At 38.9% G+C, this 25,404-nt stretch overlaps 1 protein-coding gene across 1 annotated transcript; it reads left to right on the top strand.

The window, feature by feature from the left end:
* Positions 1–2,377: 2,377 nt before the first annotated feature.
* Positions 2,378–9,862, top strand: LOC125371770. Its single transcript, XM_048380495.1, has 8 exons — positions 2,378–2,445; positions 2,752–2,929; positions 5,795–5,832; positions 7,364–7,403; positions 7,648–7,746; positions 8,101–8,165; positions 8,464–8,540; positions 9,493–9,862. Exons 1-8 carry the CDS (start codon positions 2,378–2,380, stop codon positions 9,534–9,536), a joined length of 609 nt encoding a protein of 202 aa, XP_048236452.1. The 3' UTR covers positions 9,537–9,862.
* Positions 9,863–25,404: the final 15,542 nt, after the last annotated feature.

Raw genomic sequence — 25,404 nt, 5'->3', positions numbered from 1 at the left:
CGGGTAATCTAGGAGATTTAAGCGATGTCGATGTTAGTAGACTCCTTAAAAACACTTCGTACAATATTACTCGCAACGACGATAATAAATGGACTATGATTGAAGCAAACATCGAGTGGCTACTGAATATCGTCATTACCCCACCTTATGTGATGATGGGTAAGGGACATAATTTAACTAAGATAATAAATAGTGGCATCGTACTCGCGGCTTATATCCCGTCAAAACGAAAAAGTGTGTTGGTCACTCCCCTGCCAGAAAACCCAGGTCATATGATATATAGTCGTCCGGCCTTAAAAAACATTAGTTTAAATTTGGTTACTGAATTCGAAGATATTAAAGTTAACTTGAGTGCAATACCTAATCTTTCTACGCTTATTATTGAAGTCTTGTTCGGAGATGTACCGGTAGATGCCTTCGAAATATTACCAGGTCTATCGATTAAATGGTTCAAGAAACACGAGCGTCAACGTTGCAGTATTATTCATATCGGAGCATCACCCGTTGCAACCCTCGAGGGGGTCCAAATTATTAAAAGTGGTAGTATTTCTCTTTCTAAGATATTCTTGCCGTATAATATACATTTAATAAGGTTGATGTATAGTCTCAAAACATTTAAGCAAGACCAATTAAAGACTATTATATGATCGTTATATACACTATGAGTTTATATCCGGCGCTCAATGAAGCATTTGAAAAGATGGAAACTGTTGATGGATTTCGATTACATCAAATAAACGACATAAAACATCGAATAGAGAAGGATAGGGAGTTGAGACTTGGATTGTATAAAAAGTATCGCAGAGCCGTGAATGCTCTGGACGGAGTTCACACCGCTCTTGTAGTATCTGGCATGGGACTCGGTGTAGCGGGTATCGGTTTACTATCAACTATAATCGCCGCGCCTATCGTGCTCGGCATGGAAATAACCGCTGGAGTCTCGGGACTGGCAGGAATAGCGATAAAATTCATTTCTCGTAGGTTGCAAAAGAAAGCATTAAAACACGATAGTATTCGGATACTCGCCGAAGCAAAGTTGAACAGCATTGAGGATCATATTTCGACAGCAATGGCCGATTGTAAGATATCCGAGGATGAGTTTCGTTTAGTGCTGTCGGAGCTTAACAAATACAATAAAATGAAGCAGGAGATTCGATCAAAATCTCGTAAGACCAGTGGTATTAGCGAAGACGAGAAAAAAAAGTTCATAGAAGAGGGGAGGCAACAAGCTCGTCAATTATTCCGTGTCAAAACCAAAGAACTGGTTGGAGATTAAAAATAGATTGCTTACTATCGTGTGATTACATTTAGACAAATGCTAACATAAATATATAATAATGGAGAAAGCTATTCAATGGAAAGAATTACCACAAGGTTTTTATTATATCAGTGATGTCAAACCAACCAAATACGGTTATCAATTGTTTCTTATCAATTTACAAAAAGAGTGTAGTTATATAGTCTGGTCTCCTAGTAAAATGAACGAAGAACTTAATAAAAATGTTGAATATCGCTTTATCGATAAAAATAATGAAGAATATTTTTATTACCATTTAGGCTCATCTAAAGCAATGATTGGCCCCAGGTATTGGTAGTGGTCCAGAACCCCTATTACCTATAAAAATTTATATCATAGACTCCAGGTGGAGTCAATTTAGCTGAATCTCATGACTATCGTTAAATCGCATCATCATTTACGCATAAAAAATTCCTCCTGTAGTAGCAGTATAGGTATACAAATCCGGCTCCAGTGGAGTTGCGGCAGAACCCCCATTACCTATACTACTACAGTGAACTCAAAATACAATAATTTCTTATTCTTCAAAATGTCAACTTGCTGGGAAGAACCCCACTCCAATTACCAGCTGTGTTAGGTAATATTATGTAATGCTGGCCACCTGGTATATGTTCTCTGGCCTGGTGAGGTGGGCTCCTCCCCTTACTTGTCATCTTAGGAGTAATTAGCCAATGATTAGATGTTTTGTACCAGACCATCACTGTTGTATTGCTCTAGGAATGAGACAGTTGTCTCATTATGCTTCAGTTAAACGAATAGGCGACAACGGGAGTAGTGCACTTTACTGGGCGCACTTTTTCAGATCCAATTAGCGCAGATGGGGCTCGAACGCGCTTCGCCGGCTCACCGGCTCTGCTAATTAATGCGTTTATTAGCCGACGCTCTACCACTGGACCACAGGTGCTATCACATGTAATCAGTGCTCGTCTAACAGGTCATTAGAATCCCCATTGACATGCATGCGTAATTCAGTAAACAATCTCCCATTCATCTTTTCTTGAAACCACACCCGCAATTGTTTATGTCAACATGACCGACCAATGGGATTAACTGGATTAACGCTTGAAAAGGTAAGAATTTATGGCTAACCCTTACCCAAAGCCAGCTGACCCTAATGACCGTAAAGGGGTTTTGGATCGTAAAGACGTGTAAGTTTCCCTAAGACCGAAAACGGGTGTTGGATCGTAAAGACGTGTAAGTTTCCCTAAGACCGAAAAACGGGTGTTTGATCGTAAAGATGTGTAAGTTTCCCTAAGACCGAGAACGGGTGTTTGATTGTAAAGATGCGTAAGTTTCCCTAAGACCGAAAACGGGTGTTGGATCGTGAAGCGAGAGTCACCAGAGCGTGAGGCACGGTAACGGTATAACGAGACAGCGGTGGCACTATAGCGCGGTTATTGAGCGGATAGTAGAGCTCGGGCTGTGCCCGGTAAACTGCATTGTTGCCGCGACAGTTACTACACTTCATTGATTTCATTGGAATCATTAGGATTTTGTTCAGTCAATCTGTGTGTACTGACTTGTACTGCTAGGTTGAGGAAACTTATCAAGGACTTTGGCAGTAAAGGAATTCCTTCAGTAGATGATTCTCTTTGGACGGGTCTTTTGGATCTGGTATTGCTGGAACTAAGGGTCAGTTGAAAATGGAATGTTCATTACCTTGGATAAGCAGTATTATGTTTGAATGTATGGTAATTAAACACAGCATGTTTTTTAGGTTCAGTAAATGATTTTGATTGATGAAATTAGTCTAACTTATCAACAGTACTGACTTTGTGCCTGGTAGATATAATTTGGTGACAATTTCAGACAGATTATAGGTACATGATTTAATGAATTACACAGGTTTTGATTCTGTTTCTTGAGATTATAATAACAAAACTATAGTTTTCTTTCACCTTGGTAAGGATATCTAGAAATGATTCAGTATTATATATTGGCATAATCATAATTAGTAATAAATCACACACTGTCTCCTTGGTTTTCGGTTGAAAGTGATTGTAGACAAGGTCAGGATATTTCTCCCTCTATCTTCCTACGCTCTTGAAATTCTGGCTGGGCTTGTTAAGAACAATATGTTAATGTCAAGGATATTTTAGTTAAAAGATGAAAAATATTTAACACAATATGATGATAATACAGAGTTCCTTTTGACAGGTGAGAAAAATCTGTTGAAGCTACAGTGGGTATTTCATAAGTCCCAAGTAATATTGATAGGCCCAAAGAAGAATAACTCAGTTTGGCATTTGCATAATAAAATAATTGAATGAAACCCAGAAGATCTCAGGCTGCCTAGTGTTATATTTTCAACAGACTTGAAATGAACAGAACTTTAACCTCTCTTGGTTCAATTGCCATTATTGAGGCCTTACTTATTTTCAAATTGAATTTACTGGTATTGTTTATTACTGCCAAATCATTATGGGAATTTTATTAAGGAGTTAAATAAAATGTTATTTAAGTTTCTTTGGAATGGAAAGTCCAATAAGATTAAAGAGCTAATGTAAAGGAGAAGCTTTGGTATTATTGATTTCTTTACACCAGTCAATTCTCTAAAACTGAGAAAGTTATTGGACATTACAAATGAGTCAAGATGAAAAATGCTCTTTTATGCTTCTTTCCCTTGCTGTCAACATTTGTCTGTATTTGGTGTAGGCCAATTCAAGATCTAAATTCCAAAATACTTTTGAACTTCTTGTCAACTTTCCTTTATATTATTGGTTTTCAAAAGTGATCAATAGCATGAAAGACCAACATCTTTTGCCCAATAAGATGATAACGGAAATGTCAGTGTCAGGAAATTACTGTCACAATATTTAGGCAGACCAGCGCCGACTCCAAAGGTAAACCATCTCTGAACCACCTTGAGAGGTGGTAACTTATGAGACAAGCGAGACAAGCGCTAATGTGAAATGGTAACTGTCACAAAGTTACTTTAGAAACGGTCTAGAGACGGTTAAATCACCTAATGTGAAAGGAGTATAAGTCAGAGGAATGCTTGTTGGCTGAGCATGAATGGGATAAGTTATGTGGAAAGGGTCGTTGTAAGGATGGGTACCATAGGAGATAAGCCCGAGTAAGGCCCTGTATACCGGACTGTACCCCGACAATGCAGGAAGTCACCCAAGTTTACCGTACAGTACCCAAGTGTTGCATACCATACCTAAGTCAGCTTAGGGGGATGAAAAGTATTTGGTTTCATAATAAACTTTCATTTCATCATAGTAAATCATAAAGACTGGGTGGGAGGAGGAGGGAGTCAACTGGATGCATTTAAGATGAAATCAGGGGGTAATATGTGAAAACAAAAACAACAGGTTAATTTCGCACCCTGTGTCAACTAACTCTATTTTGTTTATTATATAAGATAAATATTTAAGAAGAGTACCTTAATATTCCTTTTCTGTCAAGGATAAAACTGAAACATGAAGCATATACAGATTTCTGGCAGTTACTGTTGTGCTAACTCAATGAAAATGTTCATATTTCCAAAATATGAGACTTGATCTTGTATATATTTATCTTATTTCTTTGGTTTGAAGAAGAACACATATGCTGAGATGTATTTGAGGTATTGTTGCTGCTGGTTAATTTTTTTAAATAAATGTAATGTTTAAAAGAATTCTTTAGATTTTAAACAGTATCAATGTTATCTTTGAGTTTATTATTGAAAGAAATGTTGTGTACAGAAAACATGACCAAACCAAACAAGTATTACAAAAAATGGATTCTGTAGAATTAGACAGTAAATTTTGGTATTCCATGACTGGTGTCTAAATGTATTACATCTAGCAAGTTATTTTAACAATTTAAATTACATGATAAGTAGTGATAAAATTTTAAAATATTTGTTTATTAAGTTTGTAGAATGAATTTGCAATAGTTGCTTTTAACTAAATTTGAAATAAGTGTTCAATCTCCCTTCTTTGTCTATTGTACTCATGTTGTTATTGTAGTTATATGATGTATCATTTGTAACCAAATATCTTAAAAATCCATTAATTATTTCTTCATTGTTAACAGTCAGAGATCGGATTGTGGAGGCTCCCCAAATTGGGAGCCTCCTGGTCCACACTCCCAGTTCAAATCTTTGCCTGTAAAGCCCAATCTTTGTGATTTCTGCAGGTATTTACAGAAACATGATGGACAACCAAGCAAATGGCATCTGGTTGCATTGTAAACATAAAATTATGCCAATTATGTGACTAGATTAGTCTTTTGAGGAGAAAATGTGGTACAAAATTAGCCTAAAAAGGCCAAAATTGGCCAGCTTCAAAGACAATTTTCAAGTAACTAAGCATTCTCTTATATCAAAGTTCAACCATTTTTCTCTCTGTTTCAATGGTTTTTATCATGGTTCCAAACTCAGTCTTGGTGTGGGAATGATTAAAAGAAATTCTACTTTGGGAGCGTCCACACTGCCACTTTCACCACTGATTGTCACTTCAATACGGATTAATCATGTTAATACTAAAATTACTTTAATTTACTATTCAGGTTCCCTTCAAGTCACAGCTGATTTCTTTGAAAACAAGGTGAGATATTACCATGATTACTACACATGTATCTGCAGAAACCATAGTACATCTAGCTGCGGAAACCATAGTACATCTAGCTGCAAAAAACATAGTACATCTAGCTGCAGAAACCGTAGTACATCTAGCTACGGAAACCATAGTACATCTAGCTGCAAAAAACATAGTACATCTAGCTGCAAAAAACATAGTACATCTAGCTGCGGAAACCGTAGTACATCTAGCTACGGAAACCATAGTACATCTAGCTGCGGAAACCATAGTACATCTAGCTGCGGAAACCGTATTACATCTAGCTGCGGAAACCGTATTACATCTAGCTGCGGAAACCATAGTACAACTAACTGCGGAAAACCGTAGTACATCTAGCTGCGGAAACCGTAGTACATCTAGCTGTGGAAACCATAGTACATCTAGCTGTGGAAACCATAGTACATCTAGCTGTGGAAACCATAGTACATCTAGCTGTGGAAACCATAGTACATCTAGCTGTGGAAACCATAGTACATCTAGCTGCGGAAACCGTAGTACATCTAGCTGTGGAAACCATAGTACATCTAGCTGTGGAAACCATAGTACTTCTAGCTGCGGAAACCGTAGTACATCTAGCTGTGGAAACCGTAGTACATCTAGCTGTGGAAACCATAGTACATCTAGCTGTGGAAACCATAGTACAACTAACTGCGGAAACCGTAGAACATCTAGCTGCGGAATCCGTATACCAGCTGCACATATTGGGGTAGTAATTATAGGGTGCAACATCACAGATTTATGGTTTCTGCAGCCAGACTACATCTTATGCTTAAACTTAATTATACATATCTCTGACATTAATTATGTTTGATTTGTCATAACACTATCCAGAATTCCCAACTACACTCAGCTGCCAGCTAGACTTTCTTAATGAGTTCAACTCAGATCCCACTGTTTCCTACCCTGCAGTACCTTGTCTTTGCTATCATGGACAGGCTGAGGGAATAGTTGTTGTTTTAGTTTTAGGACTTTATAAATTTTGATTTTTTTTAGTTTCCATGGCAACAAGTTGGACTTAGCATTAATATGAGGGTGGGGTTGGTTCGTGGAGTGTAACTGGAAAAAAGTTCAATACTTTCTAACAAAACTTAGCATGTCTACCAGGCACATTCTGAAATGGTGCCTTTTAATATTTAGAAATTTTTGAATGTTTTATTTTTTTAAGATTTTTATGGCAACAAGTTGGACGTAGGTTCTATGAGGGTAGGGTTCATTTCCAGAAAATAACTGCTAAACCATTTAGTATTTTGAATCAAACACATGCTGAACTGGTGCCTTTTGCTATTCAACAATTTTAGAACGTTTTATTTTAAGGTTTTCGTGGCAGCTCTTTGAACTTGGGCTTAAAGAAATGTTGGGTTAGTTTACCTGGTTTCGGACCATTACATGTTAAGGTTGGCAGGGAATATAGATGACTTTGTCGACTATATGCTTGTTGAAATTGAAACGGTTAAAGCGGAAACTGTCTAATGAATTGACTGTTTGACTTTCTTCACAGAAACCAGAAGTTTGCAGTTACATTAAGAGCCTTTTACAGGGTAAGTTCAGGTAATATACTCTATAAAGTACATGGCCATGGAGAATGATCTGAAGTCCGAAACATGCACATCACATCTGGCCAAAATAAACCAATTCAATGTATGTATCCTTTCCTTTTATATAACACTGTTGTTGATATTCCTGTATATCACATTGAAAGTTAACAGTCACATATACACCAACATCACACAACAGTCAATATAAAATGAATGTGGCATTCTTGAGGCACTTTTGTCTTTACAGTGGGGACAAGGACGTGGTGAGAGACACAACTGGTTTGTTACCAAGTATCCCTACCATGAAGTCAAGGCTGGATTTGGGTCAGATTTTGTGTCTGCTGAAGTAAGAAAATGAATTCATATGTACAGCTAAATTTCATTAAAGTATGAGAATGCCAATGTTCACAATTAAGTCCTAAGTCCACAATTTAGTAGAGAAAATTTCCAAAATTTCATTGTTGAAAAAGTTTCAATCCCATGACTGTAACAATTCTTATGTTGTGATAGTAATCATCATCTTATGCAATAAACACAATGTACATGTTCTTTTGTTTCTGACATACACTTTTCTGCATATAGGTAAAATATAAGTGTTCATGAAGATTAAAGTAAAATGTTTGGGGGAAAAAATGGCAAATAGTTGATGATATCAGTTGCTCAGTGAATTGTACTTTATACATGGCAAAACAAATTTCAGATGTATGGGCACATACTTCAGTGGCTGGGGCAATCCTTGACACGCCGTCTAGTGAGAGATAAACGGTAAGAATAATGGTGAATAGTGTAGATTCTTTTCTAAAGTTCCCAATGGCACAAATTTAAAATCAGTGTAAATTCACAGTTTTATGCATGTTGTTTTGAGCATATATTTACCAGTGTTTACCAAATTGAATGAGAACAGAGCAGTAGTTAAGTGTGATTAGGAAAAGTTTACATCTAAAGCATATTCACAGAAGAAGCTTATCATTTGATTAGACATACAGATGAAATTGATACATTGAAAATTGCTCATGGTCTAAATTTCACATAATGGCACTGACCACCTTTGATTCCTTTTCAGTCGCCCTTACACTAAGTCAGTGACTCAGATCTTTACTGTGCCGGATGTTGATGCGAATCTCCAATGGAGTACACACAGTAATCACAGAAAATACAATTTATTATTCTATTTCTATCGGTGAAATACTGCATTTATCGGTTAAAATAAAACCTGCATCTACACTGAGTTAGATATCAAAATCAAAAAGTAAACAATGTGATGACTTAATGTGTATCACCAGGCAACAAGACGACTGACACAGTGAATGTACTGAATTTGCGAGTCATCGGTCCGGTTTTCATAAAATTCAGCAATAAGGAAGAATAGAATAAATAGAACATTTGACTTTTCCTGTCGAATACCGTGTTTATGTCATCTCGTGAAGTTGAAAAGTTTAATTTTTACACTTGTGGCTACGCCACTCATGAAAATACAAACTAGTCAACTTCACTCGACGAGATAAACACTGTATTCGACAGGAAAAGTCAAATATCCTCTATACGTGTTTGTCTCCTTCAGTTAGGAAAACAAACATGTCTGTTACATTTCATTATTGACAATTTTGGGTTGTTTTATCTGAAGCAGACATGTTCCAGAAATATAATAGTATGTATTATGTGTACAGGTTTGCTTGCTTGATTTCTGGTACATAGTTATAGGTACAATGTTGTTAGATACATTACTATTAAACACTCACTGGAATGAATGCTAAACAGAAAAGTACCAATTTGGTGAAAGGGAACAGAAATTCAGTCATATTTTGTTAGAATATATCCCCCATTGGAAAAAACATTTAGTATTGTGAAAATGGAGACACCAAAGAATGAGATAATAGTCTTGTAAAGTAATAATCAATTACAATGTACCTAGTGAAGCTACTGAAAATAAATATATTCATTGTAATTGTAAAAGCTAATTCTTGGAATTTTTGGCAAGTAAATGATTTCCAATTATTCCAGTTACAACTTACATTTATGAAACTGGAACTGGAGATATTTATTTTATTCTTAAAATTGAGTCTGGTTATGAATATGCTCTAATTTATTACAGGGCTGCATGGCACTGCATTCTGTATGTGGCCATTAAGGAAGTAATCATATTCCTTGCTGAGAAACTGACAGGGAGAACCTACTCTTCAATCAACCCAGAGTGTCAAAGGACAGAATTGCATTCAAAAGAGCTTTAATTGCATAATTATGATGCTCCTTTGAAAGGGTTACTGTTTTAATGAATGCAGCCAACTCATTGATGCCTTGATGTGGTTTGGTTGTTCTCTGTACCTTTCTTTCATTCACATATGGACCCGTGAAGATTCCAGGGTAGAATAAGTCTTCAGCAACCCATACTTGCCGTAAAAGGCGAATATGCTTGTCGTAAAAGGCGACTAACAGGATCAGGTGGTCAGGCTCGCTGACTTGGTTGATACATGTCATCTATCCCCAATGCGTAGATCGATGCTCATGATGTCAATCACTGGATTGTGTGGTCCAGACTTGATTATTTTACAGACCGCCATCATATAGCTGGAATATTGCTGAGTGTGGCGTTAAACAACAAACAAACAAATCATTCACATATCATGCATATGTGTATAGAAAATGCCTCAGTCTCCTCCCATTGATGTATATTTCAGTTGAATATAGTAAAAACCCTGTTAGTGCAGATCATTGTGTGTGTAAAACTTATCCATGTTTATGAATTTCCAAACTTTTTGATGTAGCATGTTTTGGTGAATCAATAATCGAAAAAAGAATAGGGGTATACTATAGAAACAGATCTTAACGGTTCTCCTTGTAACTAACCTGATCATAAAGAAAAGGCATGTGTATCATTAAAGCAGTAAACTTGAGTAAACTCTGGATTTATTCAAAGTCTGTCTGTTGACATTGAAACAATTTGAACTTGGATTTAGATGGAGTGGGATGTTGTTCAAGATTAAAATTTAAGAATTATGAGACATGTTTTCGTGAAACATGCAGAATGATTAATCAGATAGTGGACAATTGTCTTTTGCTACTGAACAATGTTTTAAAGTTTCAAGTTGTTACTTTTTCTGGAATAAAGTTGGAGTTACATTCAGTTGAGTTGAATTTTTTTAAAAGAAGAAAGAATATTGATGAAATTATCATGGAACTGTTCTGGGTGAACAATACCTTCCAAACAGCATGCTGGTTTTTTGGGGGGGAATTAGTCAGAAAAGAGCCGGAGTCACAGGAGACTAATCACAATTTTATTTACAAGAACAATTAACAATTAAGAATTTACAATATACTTAGATAATAACTGAGGGTGCCACAGAGAGTCGGTACAACACTCTGGGCTGTGGGAGAGAGGTCTGCTTGGTAAGAGAGTCACACCCCTTCTCCGCTTACTTACTTACTTACTTTGGAGATTTAACGTGCGCTTTCCGACTGATGCGTATTTCGCACACGGGCCCGGCCAGGCCATTTAATGTGTTTCCGAAAGGGGCGAAAGTGGTGTGTGCAACCCAAGAGGGGGCTTTAGGGGTTGCTTATATAGAATTTGGGAATTTTGAGATTTGGAATAGATGCCGATGGGGTAGGGGAGGAGAACTAAGGGAGCTGGGTATGGTGGATTTTTGTGTGTTTATGTAATTTTGATTTGGTGGATTATAGAGTTTTTAGATGAGTGCGTGTTCTGGGGTTTCTAGTTGTTTGCAGTGCGGGCAGTTACCTGTAGTATGTTTTTTTATTTTTTTTAGGTGGTTATTTAGGTTGGTGTGTCCTGTTTGGAGTTTAGTGATTACTCTGTCGATTTTTTTTGATGGATGGTGAATTTTTGGTTTGGTTAGTGGTTTGCTGAGCACTTTTTTGATTTGGCTATTTGAGTTTAGATATAGGTTATGCCATTTTTTTGTGATTTTTTGCTTATTTACACTTTTAATTTCTGATTTTGAGATGGGTAAGTTTAAGCTTATTTCTGGGATTTTGAGGGATAGTTTAGCTGCCTTATCGGCGTTTTCATTACCGTATATTCCTACGTGGGCGGGTATCCACAAGAAAGTTATTTGTTTGCCTGCGTTAGTTAGGTCGTTGGAGCTTTTAAGTATTAGATTTATTAATTTAGGTCGGTTTTTGGTATTTTTGTTTTGGAGGGCTTGCAGTCCACTTAGGGAGTCGGTAAGTATTAGGATTTTATTGTGGTTTTTGGATTCTTGACTATGGAGGGCTGAGGCCATGCCCATTAGTTCTGCCGTGAATATTGATTGGTTGTTTGGGAGTCGGAAGGATTGTGTAGTTTTAGTTGGTTGTGTGGTATGGACTCCGAAACCTGTGTGTTTGGAGGTCGGATCTGAAGATCCGTCCGTGTAAATGTGACACCAATTTGGCCAATTTTCGTGTATGTATGCTAGTGTAGTGGTTTTAGCTATGTTTGGGTCGGTTTGTTTATTTATTTGGCTAGCTAGTGTTGTGTCTATTTTGGGTATTTTAAGTTTAGGGGTGAAGATATTTGATTGTTTGCAGTTTTGTTTAAGATTTTTAATTTTGTGTTCATTTAGGTAGTTTGTTATTCTTTGGGATATTGGGGTAAGTAAGGGGTGTTTACGAGCTAGAGCTTGGTTTTTGGGGCTGATATTCTGGTTTATTAGGTTTTGGATCAGAGGGTTTGATTGGGATGCGGCCCAGAAATTTAAGCTTAGCTGTTCCCTGCGTAGACTTAGTGGCATTTCTCCTGTTAAGGCCTGAAGTGAAGTGTAGGAGGTGCCATGTTGGGTGCGTGTAATTAGTTTGAGAGCCTGATATTGTATTGAGTCAAGTTTTTTAGATAGAGAGTTGTTTAGGGTGTTGTATATGGCGCAGCCGTAGTCTAGTTTTGATCTAATTAGTGATATGTAGAGTGAGAGGAGGGTATCTTTGGATGCTCCCCAGTTTGAGCCAGTGAGGCATCTTAGGGTGTTTAGGTCTTTACTGCATTTAGTTGTTAGGTTTTGGATGTGAGCATCCCAGGTGAGATGTTCATCGAAAATAAGTCCTAAGAATTTGGTTTGTTTTTGAAATTTGATTGTTTGGTTGTTTAGCTGGAGGATTGGGGAGGCGGGTTTCTTGTTTTTATTTTTGAATACTATTCCTGTTGTTTTTTCTGAGTTAAGGGAGAAGCCCCATGTGTCAGCCCATTGTTGTATTTTATTAAGAGATTTTTGGAGTAAATTTTGGGCCATATTAATACTTTTTGTGCGGATCCAGATGGCTCCATCATCCGCGAATTTGGATGTGTTTACTTTAGGGGATAGGCCCTCGAAGAGATCGTTTATCATTATATTAAAGAGTGTGGGGCTGAGGATACTGCCCTGGGGAGTGCCATTTTCTAGGGGACACTGGTCCGATAGAGTATGGTCTATCCCCACTGTTATTTTACGTTTGTTTAGAAAGTCCTGAATGTAGTTTATTATTTGTCCTTTTAGTCCTATTTTTTTAAGTTTTTGTATTAGCCCGTTGTGCCAAACCATGTCGAATGCTTTGGAGAAATCCAGAAAGATGCCTGTTGTGTATTGTTTGACTTGGTTGATACATGTCATCTATCCCCAATGCGTAGATCGATGCTCATGATGTCAATCACTGGATTGTGTGGTCCAGACTTGATTATTTTACAGACCGCCATCATATAGCTGGAATATTGCTGAGTGTGGCGTTAAACAACAAACAAACAAATCATTCACATATAAACTTAGCTACAGTATGTATTTAACAAACATTTGAACAATAAAAAGGAATAGGATTGGTTGATACACGATTGGTTGTGCCCTATGCTAAATGGATGGCTAGACAGAGAGGAATACTTACTCCTGTTAATCCTGTTGGACTGGCACTAATCTTGTTGACATATTTACTGGATGCTTTGGAAAGAGGTTATGGTGTCACTATAGACGAGGTTGTGTTGGGGCTAATCCTTAATGCACTATAAACAAGCTTGTATGGGGGCTAATCCTTAATGTACTGTAGACGAGCTTGTATGGGGGCTAATCCTTAATGAGTCTTAATTGAAGTAATGTTATTATAATATACCCCGGTAGGTGATGACAGATATACTTAAATAAAATAGTTCCAGGTACTGTACACAACCCTCCGCGCCTACCAAGCTCGGTTCGCTCACCAGCTTAAACTGCACGGTTGTCAATCACCCAGGCCCCTGGGACTGACAAATATGAACTTGAAATGGAGATGGCGGACTTATGTCCAGAAATTACAATTGTTGAGAGTTCGCCCAACTCTCAAGAGAACCAGCCCAGTTCTCGAAAGGGTCAGCCCAACCCAAATGAAGGGAATCCCTTCACTCTGGTCACGAGAAAAACTGCCAAAAAAACAGCCAACTTGACTTATAGTCAAGCCGCGCTAAATGTCCCTGACCGTTTTCAGGACAGATTCACGTTCTCAGGAACTAAAAACAAAGAAAATATTGATTATAGTGCCCTATGGGCTCAAGGCATGCTTAAACGCAAACAGCCTCAATCTAGCCCACCTAAGGCTAAAATGGTACAGAAACGACAAAAAATGGTCTCATCAGAATCAAAGACACAACAAAATAGAAGACCACAAACCAAATGGGAAAAAGTAGTCTTTAGCGCAGACTTCTCCCAAGATCTTAATAAGATCCTAACAGCTCAAGATATTGCCAAAGAGCTGAAGCACAAAAATATTATTCGAATAAATAAGTGTGGAAGAGGGTATGTTGTGGTCGGGGACAACCTCACAGAGTCAATTGATATGCCCAAAAGCATAAACGGGATCAAACTAAAATGGGATACCCCAAAGTGGCTTAGCAATGTCAGATGTGCGGTACATCTAGACAAAAAAATTAATGACAACGAGCTTTATCAAATTGTCTGTCAAGCCCAAAAGAAAGTCACTCAACCTACAATCCTGTCGGCATTCAGGATCAAATCAATGGGCACAAACAACACACAAGTAGTAATACTCACATTACTTGGACAGTCAGTCCCCGGCCACCTTAATCTAGGTGGCAAGGACATAGAAACCATGCCATACAGGAAAAGGCCAACCCAGTGCACAAATTGTATGCTCTATGGACATACAAAAACATCATGTAACCAGCCACCCAAGTGCAAAAACTGTCCCCGAGTTTCTTGCAAAGAAAACTGCAACACATGGTGCACAAACTGCAGGAAAGAGGGTCACTCATCCTTGGCGCCGAAATGTCCAATGCTTGCTTACTTACTTACTTACTTACTTTGGAGATTTAACGTGCGCTTTCCGACTGATGCGTATTTCGCACACGGGCCCGGCCAGGCCATTTAATGTGTTTCCGAAAGGGGCGAAGGTGGTCTGTGCAACCCAAGAGGGGGGTTTTAGGGGTTGCTTATATAGAATTTGGGAATTTTGAGATTTGGAATAGATGCCGATGGGATTGGGGAGGAGAACTAAGGGAGCTGGGTATGGTGGATGTTTGTTTGTTTATGTGATTTTGATTTGGTGAGTTATTGTGTTTTTAGATGCGTTTTATTAGTTCCGTTTTGATTAAGAATACGCCTAAGGCCTTGAAGTTTTCTAGTTTATTTTGTGGGTTTAGTATTGCTTCTAGAGTTAGAGCCTTGTTTAGATTGAGGGTGGTTTGTAATGCGGTTCGATGTGTTAGGTAGTGTGTGCAGTAGATGAGTGCGTGTTCTGGGGTTTCTGGTTGTTTGCAGTGCGGGCAGTTACCTGTAGTGTGTTTTTTAAATTTTTTTAGGTGGTTATTTAGGTTGGTGTGTCCTGTTTGGAGTTTAGTGATTACTCTGTCGATTTTTTTGGATGGATGGAGAATTTTTGGTTTGGTTAGTGGTTTGCTGAGCACTTTTTTGATTTGGCTATTTGAGTTTAGATATAGGTTATGCCATTTTTTGGTGATTTTTTGCTTGTTTACACTTTTAATTTCTGATTTTGAGATGGGTAAGTTTAAGCTTATTTCTGGGATTTTGAGGGATAGTTTAGCTGCTTTATCTGCGTTTTCATTACCGTATATTCCTACGTGGGCGGGTATTCACAAGAAGGTTATTTGTTTGCCTGCCTTAGTTAGGTCGTTGGAGCTTTTAAGTATTTGATTTATTAATTTAGGTCGGTTTTTGGTATTTTTGTTTTGGAGGGCTTGCAGTCCACTTAGGGAGTCGGTAAGTATTAGGATTTTTTTGTGGTTTTTGGATTCTTGATTATGGAGGGCTGAGGCCATGCCCATTAGTTCTGCCGTGAATATTGATTGGTTGTTTGGGAGTTGGAAGGATTGTGTGGTTTTAGTTGGTTGTGTGGTATGGACTCCGAAACCTGTGTGTTTGGAGGTCGGATCTGAGGATCCGTCCGTGTAAATGTGACACCAATTTGGCCAATTTTCGTGTATGTATGCTAGTGTGGTAGTTTTAGCTATGTTTGGGTCGGTTTGTTTATTTATTTGGCTAGCTAGTGTTGTGTCTATTTTGGGTATTTTAAGTTTAGGGGTGAAGATATTTGATTGTTTGCAGTTTTGTTTAAGATTTTTAATTTGGTGTTCATTTAGGTAGTTGGTTATTCTTTGGGATATTGGGGTAAGTAAGGGGTGTTTACGAGCTAGAGCTTGGTTTTTGGGGCTGATGTTTTGGTTTATTAAGTTTTGGATGAGAGGGTTTGATTGGGACGCGGCCCAGAAATTTAAGCTTAGCTGTTCCCTGCGTAGACTTAGTGGCATTTCTCCTGTTAAGGCCTGAAGTGAGGTGTAGGAGGTGCCATGTTGGGTGCGTGTAATTAGTTTGAGAGCCTGATATTGTATTGAGTCAAGTTTTTTAGATAGAGAGTTGTTTAGGGTGTTGTATATGGCGCAGCCGTAGTCTAGTTTTGATCTAATTAGTGATATGTAGAGAGAGAGGAGGGTATCTTTGGATGCTCCCCAGTTAGAACCAGTTAGGCATCTTAGGGTGTTTAGGTCTTTACTGCATTTAGTTGTTAGGTTTTGGATGTGAGCATCCCAGGTGAGATGTTCATCGAAAATAAGTCCTAAGAATTTGGTTTGTTTTTGAAATTTGATTGTTTGATTGTTTAGCTGGAGGATTGGGGAGGCGGGTTTCATGTTTTTATGTTTGAATACTATTCCTGTTGTTTTTTCTGAGTTAAGGGAGAAGCCCCATTTGTCAGCCCACTGTTGTATTTTATTAAGAGATTTTTGGAGTAAATTTTGGACCATGTTCATGCTTTTAGTGCGGATCCAGATGGCTCCATCATCCGCGAATTTTGATGTGTTTACTTTAGGGGATAGGCCCTCGAATAGATCGTTTATCATTATATTGAAGAGGGTGGGGCTGAGGATACTGCCCTGTGGAGTACCATTTTCTAGGGGACATTGGTCCGATAGAGTTTGGTCTATAGCCACGGTTATTTTACGATTGTTTAGGAAGTCCTGGATGTAGTTTATTATCTGACCTTTGAGACCTATTTTTTTAAGTTTTTGTATTAGCCCATCGTGCCATACCATGTCGAAAGCTTTAGAGAAGTCTAAGAAGATGCCTGTGGTATATTGTTTATTTAGCTGTCCTGTCTTAATATCTTGTTCTAGTCGGGTGAGGTTATCTAGGGTTGAGCGGCCAGGAGTGAAACCGCTTTGATCTGGGTTTATGATGTTATTTTGGGTTAAGTAATGTTGTAATCTATTTTTAGCCATTGATTCCATTACTTTACATAAGTTTGAAGTTAGGGATATTGGTCTATATGAGTTAGCTTGATTAGCTGGTTTATTAGGTTTAGGGATTGGTATGACTAGGGCCTGTTTCCAGGGAGTAGGAACCTGTCCGTTTAGGTAGATGAGATTGTATAGTTTGAGTAGTGCCTGGAGTAGTTTTAGGGGGAGTTTTTTAATTATTTGGTAAGAAGTTAGGTCTAATCCTGGGGCTGTGCCCTAAACGCTTGCTCATCAGCAAACGTATAAATAAAATACCTACTCAGCAATCTGAATCCAAATCTATTCAACCCACTGAGGTCGAAAAAACCCAAGCGACTACTGATCACTCTACTGAGCAAACAATGGAATCTGTGAGCACTGAGCAAACAATCGAAACTGTGAGCACTGATCCGCCTACTCACAGGCCACTGCAAAACGCAAGGGAAAAAAGACCCAAGCTTCCCAATCAAACCCCATGCCTTCTAATCCTCAAACTGAGGAACACAGCAAACGAATCAGTCAGGCAAAGAAAACACCAGCTCATGGTACACAAAAGGCTCAGAACACAAACAAAGTTGTAGAGTTCATTGCCACGGCATTGATCCAAATTACAAGCAGAAAAATGAGTGTCAAAGCCAAAGCCACCTGCATCCTCAAACTGGCTTCCAAAATAATGAAATACAAAGGAACAAAGAAACAGTTCCTAAATAGGGTATGCCCTAAAACTCAATAAGCGCTCATCTATAAATTATCATGGACTTGCTTTTACTACAGTAGGTCTATTCCGAAATCAAAGGGGACAGGGTTTTGGTTGTGAGTGGGTGTAAGTCCCGGGAAATGGGTGTCTGAGTGTATGGGTGTAGTGAAAATGGAGTCTGTAAGGGGGGATGTGGGTGGGGGGGTGTTTGATGACATGATTGATATAAACAAGGTAATGGCAATATAACACAGGGTTGATTTAAATACTATCAGTAGAATATAGAGAGAAAATATATAAATACAACAGTTACCGGAAAAACTAGAAAGAATAGAGGGGAGAGGGAGATGATAAAGGCACTTATCAAGTTTGGTTTTGTCCTTGGGGGTCGCCCTGGGGGGTCAGTCCCTGGCCAAGATGGCCGCCGACTGCCGGCTTGGTATAGTTTTGCTGTCTGTTCCCACTTGGGGTGTTTGTTCGATATCCCAATTTAGGAGATTACGTTGCTCTGGGGCAGTAATCTGCGTGATCTCTGAATTGTGATTTCCGCTATGGTGTTTGCTCCATAATGGTTAGAACTGACTGACTCAACCAACCCCACAGCAGCATCACATCCCCCAACAGTCAACTCCAATTTCCCCCCCTTCCTCCCCAAACACAACAAACCAAACCCAAAACAGCCCCCAAACCCCCATCCCCAAAACCTACAAAACGACCACACCAATCCCCAACAGAATCTTCACTAACAACAAAGAAAACATGTGCCAAACAAACACCTCCAACCACCTCAACATCTGAACAGCCTACAGCAACAGATCAAAACAAACTTATATTATTGGCATTCTCAACAAACTCAACACCACTCAACGACACCTTTTCAAACAACAAATTCGCCCTCTGCCTGAAAAAAGCACACATAACATACAAATATATAAACAGATGTGGCAGGGGGTTCAAAATCACCTTTCCCACTCAAGACACACTAAATCAAGCACGCAGACAAACTATGATAGACGGTCTAAACATTACATGGCAAACACCAAAATGGCTCACATCTATACAGGGGGTAATATACATAGACCATAGGGACACACAAGAAGATATATTAGAATACATCAAAACAGCAAATCAACTCCACTCACAACCCCAAATCACAGACTATAAGAGCATCAACAACAGAACACCCATACCTGGCAGAACCACAACACAAACTATCTTCCTTACATTCAAGAGCACCACACTACCCACACACATTATTTTCGGAGCACTAAGGTACAAAATTAATCCAATAAGGAAAAACCCACCACAATGCAACATATGTCACTCCTACAATCACACTACAGCCACTTGCCGACAACCGCCCATGTGCCAGAAATGTGGGTCCCTCAGACACGAACCCCAAGAATGCACATGGGCGGCCTACTGTATACAGTGCGAAACCAAGGGTCATACAGCCACACAAAATACTTGCCCACTCAAACAACAACACATCCTCCGGCTCAACAAACATATCAAACAGGAACACCTACCCAAACCGGCCAGAATACTACAAACATATAACAGCCTTCCAGACTACGAAGATCTATCAGACACATCATCCTCCACATCATTACCTCCCCCTATTCCCCCCACCCAGACCCGACCCACCCAGCCCAAACGTAAACAACTCTTTTCCACCCCAGTTCCAACCCACCAGACCCCCCTCCACCCACAAATCACCATCCCTCCCACCCAATCAGTAAACACTGTCCCACCCCACACAGATAACTCAACTCAAACACGCCCCCCACAAGCAGTACCCCCACCCACAACATACAACACCCTCCCCAAGGCCACCACCCCCCTGCTACCTACCCCTACCCCTACCCCCCACCCCCCCATCCTACCTCCCTCACAACCCGGCCATAACCCCCTCCCCCCATCCATCCCACCTTCCCCCAAACCCACCTCCCAACCTATCCAAACCCCCATTCACACACTCTTCAGATCTGCTATACCAATTTTAGCCACCCAACTACAAATACAGTCCAAAACCCACAAAGTCAAAGCACACTTAGCTAGAAAACCACTACTCGCTCAAAAAATACAATCACTCAGGTCCACCACACCCAAACCAATCACCCCACAAAAACTTCACTCTAACACAAACAAGATCATAGAATTCCTGTCAGCAGTTCTCCTTATCAAAAACCCCACCCCCAAAAAAATCCACAACATAGCTTTGGTGTCTAACCTATACCAAAAACCATACCATCACTTCCAAACTGCCTTAAGAGCTCTCAAATAACAAGTTAAATCAGTCCCAACCCCTCTTCCAAATTAGCCCCATAGCACCATGCATTTGGCCTTAACACCCCCAAAAAACCTTCAAATCAGAACATGGTGTTTTTACAGTGGAATTGTAATGGTCTCAATACTAATGGGCATGAACTCAAGGCCCTCATTGCCCTAAACAAAATTGCCCCATATGTAATAGCAGTACAAGAAACCAAAATATCTCCTAAAAAAGCCTTCAAATTGCCAGGCTACACTTTCATTCGACAAGATAGAGCCAGACCACCCAATAAACCAGGCCCCCCCCCCCCCCATGGAGGACTAGGCCTGTTCATCAAAAACACTATCCAGTTTACAGAACTACCCATCCCCACTCCTAACCTAGAAGTCCTGGCAGCTAACATCACTATTAATGACACTAAAATAACTGTAATTAATTGCTACCACACTAAAACCAAACCGTTTAAACCTGAAGATTTAGAAGTTCTCTCCAAATTTATAGGCCCAAATACCCTCATTCTAGGAGACTTTAATGCACATCACCCACTGTGGGGCACTAAAAATTACCAAGATAGATTTGGAAAATATATAACTGAATGGTTAGACACCAAAAATCTCATTAGCCTAAACGACAATAGAGCCACTAGAATCCCTACTACCCACTTACAATCCCCTACTGCAGTAGACTTATCTATCACTACCCCCCAACTCTTTCAAAAACTCACATGGGACCCCCACAATGACACCTGGGGTAGTGATCATTTCCCCATAAAAATCTCTATAAACATTCTTCCTAATAAACCCCTATCTGACCCCAACCCCACTTCTGACAACCCCACACAAACTAAATTCAATTTTACCAAAGCTGACTGGCAGGAGTTCAATATATTATGCAACCAGATAGACCCCCACAATATACATAGTACTGACATCGACACCTTCAACTCAAACCTAAGCAATACCCTATACAACATATCCATTAAATGCATTCCCATAACCAAAACAAAACCCACACATAATACAGTACCATGGTGGAGCCCTGAAATTATTCAATCTAGAAAACTCAGGAAAAAAGCTCTTAATAAGGCAAAACATGATAGAACTAAACTCCATTTGGCTCATAAACAAAGAAATCTTACCAAAGAACTAATAATGGCAACAAAAAGAAATCATTGGCAAACTTTTACATCAACCTTGAAGATGGGCAAACAAAATTCAAAAATTCTGTGGAATAAACTCAAAGCAATAAAAGGCATCGCCAAATCCTTCAACTCGCCCAACTTTCCCCTACTTAAAACAAATAAAGAAAAAGCCAATGCCATGGCCGCCCATCTTTCGACCGTAAGTAGCTCCGCCAACCACTCCAAACACATACAAGACACAATAAACACTCAACCTGCATTTCAAAACAGATCACCACTCTCACATCTCGCAATAAACAAACTTATTAACATCCACGAACTCCAAAACGCCTTAAAAAGCAAAAACACAGCCCCAGCCACTGGATTAGACAATATAAGTTACAAAATTCTAAATCATGTCCCCATCAAAATTCAAAAATTAATACTTCAACTTTATAATCAGATTTGGACTTCTGGCCACCTCCCCAAAACATGGAAAAATGCTCTAGTGGTGCCAATCCTAAAACCAGGGAAATCCCCAAATGACCCTGATTCCTACCGCCCTATCTCTCTCACATCTCACCTATGTAAAATCATGGAAACAGTAATAAACAACAGACTAAAGCATAAAATACAAAACAATAGCCTTATAAAAGAGGACCAGAGCGGCTTTACAGCAAACAGACAGACCTTAGACCATATTTTACATTTGGAACATGATGTTAGGACAGCTCAAGCACAAAAACAATACACTGTGGCCATTTTTATAGACTTTTCTAAAGCATTTGATATGGTTTGGCAACAAGGCCTAATTCAAAAATTAATAAATAAAGCAATTGATGGGAGAATTCTAAATTTCATTCACTCTTTCCTAAATAACAGAAACATAACAGTAAAATCAAGCAACACCCTATCAGACCCCCACACTCTTGAAAATGGCACCCCCCGGGGAAGCATCCTGTCCCCCACTCTATTTAATCTAATGATTGATGACATATTCCCATCTACCCCAAAAAACACCACCACAGCTAAATTCGCTGATGATATATCATTTTGGTCGTCATCAACATCCATAAAACAAATTGAAAACAGAATCAAACCAACTCTTGCGAAAATAGAAAACTGGGCTTCCCAATGGGGGTTCAAAATTAACACCAAAAAAACCATCGGCATTGTCTTCAAAAAACCTTTCATGACAAATTTAACACCCAAACTTACATTCCTTAAAGAAAATATTAAATTCCAAAAAGAAGCAAAATTCCTTGGAGTCACATTTGACCAACATCTCACATGGGCTCCCCACATCAATAACGTGGTCAACTCCTGCCAAAAAGATATTAATCTAATGAGAGCCATCAGCGGCTCTCACTGGGGAGCTGACAAACAAACATTATTAAACATATACAAAACCCTTATTCAATCAAAAATAGACTATGCCGCTCCGGTCCTTCACTCTTTAACAGATAAATTGGAAAAAAAGCTCAATTCAATACAATATAAGGCCCTCAAGATAGCCCTGGGGACTAGAAATGGCACTTCCCTTAATACACTGCAAATCATCACAGGCATTACATCAATTCAACTCAAACGACATCAATCTATACTCAGTTACTGGGCTGGGGCACAACAAAACCCCATTTACAACGAAATACTTCACAAATACAAAAATTCAAGACCAGCAACCCTCAAAAAGTTCAAAAACAAGACAAATATAGCACCCTTCATAACACACCTGCAAAATCTCATTAAAACACACAATCTAGGACACATAACTCACTCACCCCCAGACAACACTTATATTCTTGACCTTCCCCCCCCGAAATAGACATATCCCTAGCCAAACTATTAAACAACCATAACAAACTCACAAATATAGAAAAGGGAACAATATCACTTAATTATATTCATGACAACTGGCCGGAACATACACACATCTATACAGATGCATCATACAACAGCAAAAACCAAAAAACAGGGCTGGGTGTCCATACAACACAGCCCATACAAAGCACAAAGAAATACCAATATACAAACTACTCACATACAAACACAGCAGAGCTATTAGCCATTCTCCAAGCCTATAAACAGGCAGAAACATCAAACTATAACAAAATTATCATAATTTCTGACTCACTAAATTCAATAAAACAAATATCAGACAAATCTTCCAAATGCAGACCCGACTTAATCAAACAAATAATAAACACCCATACAAAACTCAAAACATCCAACAAATCAATAACATTAGTATGGATACCCAGCCATACAGGCATACCAGGCAACCAAATTGCAGACCAAACAGCAAAAACAGCAACTACTGACCAAACACCCACTTTACAATTTCACACAAGCAAAGCCGAAACAAAAACTCTAATAAAACACAATATAATACAACAAAACTTTAGCAATAACATTCAAAAATGTAAATCCCAATGGATCAAAACACTATTCAGCAAACCAACAACAAAATGCAAAAATTACACAAACTCCATTTTAGCAGACAAAGTCATAAACAGAATACAAAGTAACCAAACAAACTTAAACGCAACCTTATACAAACAAAACAGACATACAAGCCCAAACTGCATTCATTGCAATACAACAGAAGACATAAAACATATATTCACCACCTGTAGTAAATATAAACAACAACAACAAACACTTTACAACTCTCTCCCACCCAAATACAACAATAATATAACACTGCTATTCAAACCCGACAACCCACCAGCGATTTACCTACAAATAGCCACTTTCCTTAAAGACACCAACCTAATAGAAAAAATTTAGACCCTCCCAAACATTACTTACTTACTTATATTAGGGGATTTTACGTGCGCTTTCCGACTGGAGCGTATTTCGCACACGGGCCCGGCCGGGCCATTTAGTGATATAAAAGGGGAAGCGAGAAGAGTGCAACCAAGGAGGGGGGTTTAGTGGTTGCTTATATAAAGTTTTGAAATTTTGAGATTTGGAAGACATGCCTTAGGGGAGTGGTTGGGACTAAGGGAGTGTGTGGGGGTGAGTTGTTGTTTTTAGATGTTTAGTGTTGGTGGTTTAGTGAATTTTTAGATACGATTAATTAGGTCTGTTTTGGTTAGGTAAATGCCTAGGGCTTTGAAGTTTTCTATTTTATTTTGGGGGTTGAGGATTGCTTCTAAGGTAAGAGCTTTATTTGGATTTAGGTTGGTTGTAATGTTGTACGTTGGATGAGGTAGTGGGTGCAATGTAGTAGTACGTGGTCTATGGTTTCTGGGTGAGTGCAGTGTGGACACTTCCCGTTTGCGTGTTTTTTTAGTTTTAGAAGATGGTTATTTAGTTTGGTGTGTCCTGTTTGGAGTTTGGTGATTATTCTATCGATTTTTTTGGATGGATGGAGGATTTTTGGTTTGGTAAGGGTTTTTTTGAGGACTTTTATGATTTGGGTGTTTGTGTTTTGATAGAGGCTATGCCATTTTTGGGTGATTTTGTGTTTGTTGATACTTTTGATCTCTGATTTACTTATTGGTAGCTTAAGGCTTATCTCTGGTATTTTTAGGGACTGTTTAGCGGCTTGGTCGGCGTTCTCATTACCGTATATTCCTACGTGGGCTGGTATCCAGGTGAGTACTATGTTTTTGCCTGCCTCTGTTAATTTATCTATACTTTTGAGAATTTGGTTTATTAATTTGGGGCGGTTTTTGGTGTTTTTGCTTTGGAGGGCCTGGAGTCCACTTAGTGAGTCTGAGAGTATTAGGATTTTATTTTGGTTTTTAGTGTGATGGCTGTGGAGGGCCGTGGCGATACCCATGAGTTCTGCGGTGAAGATAGATTGGTTGTTTGGGAGTCGGAAGGATTGCGTATTTCTTATTGGTTGGGCTATGTGGACTCCGAAACCTGTGTGATTTGTGAATGGATCAGCAGATCCATCTGTGTAGATGTGGCACCAATTTGGCCAGTTTTGATGTATGTAGGCTAGTGAGGTGGATTTAGCTATGTTAGGGTCAGTTTGTTTGTTTATTGTTTTGGCTAGGGAAGTGTCTATTTTGGGGATTTTAAGTTTTGGGGTGAATACGTTGGATTTTTTGCAGTTTTGTTGTAGGTTCCCTATTTGGTGTTCGTTGCGGTAGTTTATAATACGTTGGGAAATTGGAGTGAGTAGAGGGTGTTTCCTAGTTAGTGCCTGGTTTTTGGGACGTATGTTTAGGTTTAGGAGATTTTGTAGAAGAGGGTTTGATTGAGAAGCTGCCCAGAAGT

The sequence above is a fragment of the Haliotis rufescens genome, unplaced genomic scaffold (assembly GCF_023055435.1).
Source record: "Haliotis rufescens isolate VD_foot unplaced genomic scaffold, xgHalRufe1.0.p SCAF_1, whole genome shotgun sequence".
Taxonomy (NCBI): Eukaryota; Metazoa; Mollusca; class Gastropoda; order Lepetellida; family Haliotidae; genus Haliotis; species Haliotis rufescens.
Note: the sequence above shows the minus strand (reverse complement) of the source record. Positions and strands in the feature narration are given on the sequence as shown.